Below are 6717 nucleotides of genomic sequence, written 5' to 3' on the forward strand. Positions count from 1 at the left end.
TTCCAACTAAAATAACCTTTTTCATGTTACGTGCCACACACGTCATTTTTTGGACCACTTTATTGTCAAAATACATGGTAGTTTGCCCAGATTGCATCATGAAAAGCCCAAATGTTCTGAATATGTGCAGCAGTTTGAAGCCACTAGTAAGCTAAGAAAACAGAGACTTGTCAAACTTTAACAAAAGGGAGTGACTAGATTATGCAGAGAAGCTCTGCTTGTCACACTTGCTGCAATATTGAAGTTGCCATGGACATCATCCATCCACAATCCATCCCATATTATATCCTCGTTTGAGGCCTCAGGCACAGGCAAGTTGCTATGGAACAAGGAAGAAAAATAGTTCTGCTCCTCGGTGGTGTTTGGGTGAATGGTGGTCATTTCATTCTTCACCTGAGGTTGAGATGTTGCTCTATGCTCGTTTTCATCGAGCAGGGCCATGATCCTTTCCATGTCCACTTGATTCAGCTGCAACTGTTGTTGCTGTATTTGTTGACATTGTTGTTGTTGCTGCTGCTGCTGCTGCTGCTGATGAAATTGCTGCCTCCTTAGGAGTCGAGTTTTTGCCTTTTTAGAAGCATCAGAAGGGACTTTAGCTTTTTTCTTGAAATGGGTCCTCCAGTAGTTCTTGATCTCATTGTCTGTTCTTCCTGGCAAGCTTCGAGCAATTGCTGACCATCTAAGTTTTTGATCCAGTAGTAGAACTCTCAGTATCAAACTTTGTAAGCTCACTAATTTCAAGACCATGAAATCTTAATTAGTTCAAAAAAAAAAAAAAAAACTGACCTGTTCCCCCACCTAGCATGCAGCTCTAGAATTATGCTCTCTTCATGAGGGGTTATCTGCCCCCTCTTGAGGTCTGGCCTCAAATAATTCACCCACCTCAATCTGCAGCTCTTCCCATTCCTTTTCAACCCTAATCAGGCAAAAACAGAGAAAAATGTCATCCCTAAAGCCAAAAACGAGGAAAATAGGCAACAATTAGGCATCAGGATGACACCAACAAAAAAACAAGAAGGAATGAAACTATAATCTGCCAACTCAAGAAAAGCACTTGTATGCAAGAGTAGCCACCTGCATAAAGGTATAAAAGGAAGAGTGTTCCTCTCATTGCACTGCAAGTCTGCTATAATTAAGCTGATTACTGACCTTGAAAGAATTTTTGACAAACAAAATTCACAGGCTCCAAAGTTCAGATCCCTCCACCATTTTCCCATTCCCATGCATTATGCAGCTAGATAGAAATGATAATGTTATAATTTTAACTATATCAATGGAGCTGAGTTGTTACCTACAATATTAGCAACAGAGTTCCATCGTCCTTCACCATGCAGCCTGACATACTCAACAAGCAATCTATCTTCCTCAGCAGTCCAAGGTCCCTTCCTCCAGCCCTCTTCTTCTATTATACCCCAACCCAAATGGTCTGCCATGACCAACCCAACTCGTGCAAAAAGCAAAAGCTCTGAATGACTTCTCAGGTGATTTTGGTCTGCAAAATTCTATGGTACCTTGAGTTTGTGCTTGTGACATGTTTATATATGCCCCCAAAGCCCCTTGCTTCATTTCATTAATCAATTGGAAGTCCTTTTCAACTACCGTTTTAGGGTACGGATGATCTCAAGGAATCCCATCTCCTACTAAAATTACCAAATTACCCCTCCTTTCTTTGGTGTCATGGGCTTGGATTTAAAACTGAATAGTTCGAAGTTATGAACAAATCCTCACTGTTTATGTGTGGTCCTAACTCTATGAGTAGTAATCCAAAGTTATCATAACAATCAAGCAGCTATAATGCTTTGATCAAGCGGTTAGAAGTGGGCATATTGATGTCAATTATTTCGTGAATACAAGGTCATTTGAGGAATCTAAAGATCTGCTCAGGGATTGGGTGGAATACTATGATATGATAAGGGTCCAAAATCAATACCATAGAATTAAATAGGTTAATGCTGAAGTGATATAAAAGAGAAATTGGACTCTCATGGCCCGAGGACACGTGTTAGTAGTCCTTATGCATCTAGACAATATAAAAATTAATAGCTGTTAGCATATACAAGGCTACAAGCTAAGAGATGTGACATTAGCTACAAGCATGCTGGGTGTAATTTTCTTAACTTAAAAAAAATAAGAAGACCAATGGGTTTTTACCATCTGTTGGATTACTTATTAAATATTGAGGGTATTGCTGGCTTTGGCAGGTCACCATGGGACAGGTGGTGTTTTTGGGTAACAGTTCTGGAAATGAGAGGTACTGTTTCTGCTGCCACAGGTGTCTGGATTTTCCTTGCTGATCTTGAGATTGAGGAGCCACGCCACATGCTCTGTCAGAAATCGATAAACATATTGTTAATCTATTGAACTGATTAGGGAATAAGACGGAGATAATGTGAAGAGCCAAGCAAACTCAGACTGAAAACTTGGTGGCTTTTTGGGTTCATGCTAAAAGATGTACTCTATCAGATGATCAACATTAAAATTTGAGAAATGCTTTGGTCCGAATTCGGGACCCAAAAAATATTTCGAATGAGATTTTTTTTTTTTACTGAATGATTAAGAAAATATTTTTTAATAATATTGTAAATTTTTTATTTTTTTAAAAAAATATTTATAATGATTAAAAAATATATGAAAAAAAGAAAAAAAAAATTATACTATTCGGAATACTTTTTGAGTCCCGAATTCGGGACCCATAACAGTACTCTTAAAATTTTCAAATTCTTGTAACTTGAAATAATATGATGCCTCGAGAGTCGAGATATCTAAGTAACTTGAAGAGAATAAATAATATTTACAATCCTGAAGTGTATAGTCTCTATATACTCTTTTTTTATAAATAAATTTAAAATTCACATAAAATATTAATTTTTTTAACGATGGCGTTCACTTTTTTTATCAAATGAAGTACGGAGACTACACATTCCAATTAGGACTGTATATAGCATTGCCACATGAACAGCCATGTTTTCGATTTTAAATAGTAATTAATTAGGAAAAAAACCATAAAATCAGGAAGAGGTATTGATTCTGGGGCCATTTGTCCATTTCTCTCTCTATATATATATACACTTGCAAATGTTCTGTCACCTGAAAACCTACTTAACGTATATATTCTGATGAGTATTAGCATTACTGCAAATACTGCAAAGAAGATATGTGTTGTGCTCTCAAGTCACTACTGCATCATCTGGAAATCTCTCTAGTTATTATTAGTTAGTGCTCTAGACACTACTCATGATCCGTGTTTAATAGGGATTATCAAAAAAATCAAAACCCTATATAGGTAATAAAATACTTGTGCAAAGCAAATCTGTCTAACAGCTACCATGTGTGCGCTTAAAGGCACACACGCCATAAGATTTTCATATTCCTTGCTCCAACAACTTTATTTTGTTTTCTTATGTATGGGAGTCTTTTCAGGGTAGATTTTGGAAGGTGTTTGTGGGATTGTTGTGGGGTTAGAATCGGTATTTACTTGTTAACTAATTAATTAATTTCTCTTTTATTTTTATATTAACTGCAATCGGATATTCTAAGTGTTGTTTCTTGCCTCTGGTTTCTAGAAGCTCGATCAGCTCAGGACTTGGAAAATAAAGATATGTTTTTTTCTTAGATATATATGTTGAGTCAGATTGTCACTTGGGTGAAAAGCCAATTGCTTGCGTTCTACTTTTTGTTGTTTATAGGGATGAAATTTAGAAATTTTGCTAGAATGAGCATGATTTGCAGGATCTTAGTTATCGGATTAGATCCACATTTAAGATCTGTTTTATTGGAAAATGGTGAATTTGGATCCTTGTAACAAGATTAATAATCGATATGGAATCCATGAAAGTTTTTTGTTTCTACTTTTAATTTTTGATCGTACCCGGATTTATTTGAGTGAGATTTGATCTAATTAATAACCTTATCTTTCCTGATTATATACGATTCAACAAAGATTTGGAGAGCTTTTGGTGTGAATCAGTGTGTTTGTCTGTGTGTGTAGTATATAATATGATGGATCCATGCTTTTTTAGAGATTTTGTGGTTAGAGATATATACATATAAAATGAATCTCAAAACATTTATTGATCATTAATGTTGTTTAGGGTATTCAAAAGATTAGTAATAAGAGTAATGATAGATACAGTTATTGGTTGTACAAGCACGCGCACTCTTTTTGAAAAAGAATGGGATCTATCATTAAAAAAATTAATTTTTTTATGTGAATCTCATACTCATTTTTCTCATGCGGTATTGCGCACTCTACGACTGACAATATCATTTCTCTAATATATATTATGTGATTCACTTTATATATCTATTTTTATTGCACTCTCCATCTTAAGAGTAAGGGATCCAAATCTATATTTAATATAATACCTATTAGGCTTTTTGCGTATAGTTTTGGTTTTGTTTTGCAGTGGCCCGATTTGATGATCCGGCAAGAATTCGTTATTGTTTATTTGTGATTTTTTGGACTTATTTTTTTTTCTTAGGTTGTCTTTGGATAGTGAGGTATTTTTAGATATTCAGCGAATAGTAATAAAAAATAATGAAAAAATAATGATAAAATATTAAATAATAGTAAATAGTAAGAAAAAATAGATAAAAATAATAATAAAATAATAAATAATATAGGGGTATTATGATAATATACCCAAACTAGGCCTTAACCTGACCCAGCCTACTAATTAGAGTTTATTATATATTGTATTATATGGCCGCCAATTGCGATTTGCCATATATATGCACTATTTATAAATGACCGCACTCTTTATTCGACTATCATTTGAAATAAAATATTTTACAGTTATGTAGAACTAGACCCGTTACCGAATCACGTAAATTTACTTTTTTTTCTCGTCATTCCTAACCATACCAACAACTATACACTAAGCTGATCATCTAGGGAACCTTTGACTCCAAAAGAGGGTATAATAATCCCAATCTCTACAACTTTTGCAGGAAATAAAGGGAAATAGTGTTTTCTTCATATTAATTTTTTTCATCTTCAATCACACTTGATATATATACATTTTAAATATGTCATTTAAGTACTTGATTGATATATAAAATCACTTAAAATGAATTACGCCAATAAGATAAGTTGTGTTTGGTTGATGAATTAAACTCGACGCATCTCAACTCATTTCAAACTAATCATTGATAGAATCTACTATTTTTTTAACTTCGCATAAAAAATTAGATTCATTTCAATCTATTTCATACATTTTAATTTAAAAAGTTAAATTCATTTCAATCTGAAAAAGTTAAAGACATCTTAATGAGATTCATATAATATTATTATTCATAACTTATCTCAATATCTAAACGTAGGTAAAAGGATCACACCGCATAAGGTTAATCCTAATTCTATATAACCAGTCACAAAGGTGAGATTATTACTGAGCACAGCAGTTATACACGATACGACAGAAACTACAACCTGGCATTTAAACAGCAAACTATAGAACTGAGATATTGTTGAAGGTAGGTAAGCTGGATTTGGATTAGTGATCTCGTGATCATGGTCAATTCCCTTTTGAACTGCAACTTTGACTCGAAATTCTTTTGGCGTTGATCATAGCTATCACGGCTGGCTAAAAGCACAAAATACTATTCTCAATCATTAAAGATATATATATATATATATATATATATAGAAAATATCCTGAATTTAAATAAGACTTTTTAGCCATAATGGGTCAGTTTTTTTTTACCGTACCTGTAATTGTAATTTTTTTCCCGATGCCACAAAAAATTCCGGTTAATGGTGCTTATTGTTGGGACCTAATTTTGTTAGAAAATTGATTGTTGAGGCCAGGAGTGCAAAAGTTGACGATGGTCTCGATCGGAAATATACCCATATCCATATCGAAATTCAAACTTGCATGCAGCATGCATTAGGACTCAACCACAAACAGAGTTTTGTTACACAACTGCCTACTATTCACACAACATCCACACTCTAGCCTACGTGATTTTCTTTCTTCTTTTTTTAAAAAAAAAAAGTAAACATACGTTTTGGTCCTTGGTCTAGAAGGTTCATCCCCCCTCCCCCCCTCCTAGCGCCGGGCGGACGGCATGTTCTTCTTCACTTCTTTAGAAATCTTAGAGAGAAAATACTGAAAAACTCAAGATTTGACAACTACCAACGAAAGCAAATAAGTAGAAGAAAAATAGGTAGGTAAATTGAATTTGGATGGGATTTAGCCAGCTCCCGTTGGATTGGGACGTGCAGATTTTTTTTGGTCTCGTGTAATTCTTTTTGCAAATCAATTGTATACAAGAAATCACAAAAAAAAATCAACTAGATAAATCAACACAACCAGTCGCAATTTCTAGAAATTGTAATCCTTTGTTCTTTCTAATTGCTGGCTTATAAACAGATAAATCCTTTGTTCTTCAGTTTGTGGAACAATTTAATACTAGAAATTGTTGCGGATGAATCTGGGTCCAGAAACAGGGTTTAGATTAGAAAGAACCTAAAAAGTTGATTGCCCAATTGGATTGCATCAGTGGAACCCAAAAACCCCCTAAGATGTGGATCCATTGTCGCCTCCTTTGTAAATCCTCAATCAGAAATCATCTTTTTTTCCAAGACCACCATCAGGACTCTACTTCAAGAATGACTTCCTCTTGCTTTTGGCCCCCACCTAAAAAAAAAGGAGGCTTCCTTACATGAACACCTCCAAGGCTTCCTTACAGCTTTTGCACCTTCGTACATGCAAA

At 34.6% G+C, this 6717-nt stretch overlaps 1 protein-coding gene across 1 annotated transcript; it reads right to left on the reverse strand.

Annotated features, from left to right (window-relative positions):
* Window positions 1-17: 17 nt before the first annotated feature.
* Window positions 18-1549, reverse strand: LOC121245785 (MYB-like transcription factor EOBI). Its single transcript, XM_041143649.1, has 3 exons — window positions 1292-1549; window positions 787-916; window positions 18-679 (listed from the first exon to the last, which is right to left on the reverse strand). Exons 1-3 carry the CDS (start codon window positions 1431-1433, stop codon window positions 178-180), a joined length of 774 nt encoding a protein of 257 aa, XP_040999583.1. The 5' UTR covers window positions 1434-1549; the 3' UTR covers window positions 18-177.
* Window positions 1550-6717: the final 5168 nt, after the last annotated feature.

This window comes from Juglans microcarpa x Juglans regia, chromosome 1S (assembly GCF_004785595.1).
Source record: "Juglans microcarpa x Juglans regia isolate MS1-56 chromosome 1S, Jm3101_v1.0, whole genome shotgun sequence".
Classification (NCBI taxonomy): Eukaryota; Viridiplantae; Streptophyta; class Magnoliopsida; order Fagales; family Juglandaceae; genus Juglans; species Juglans microcarpa x Juglans regia.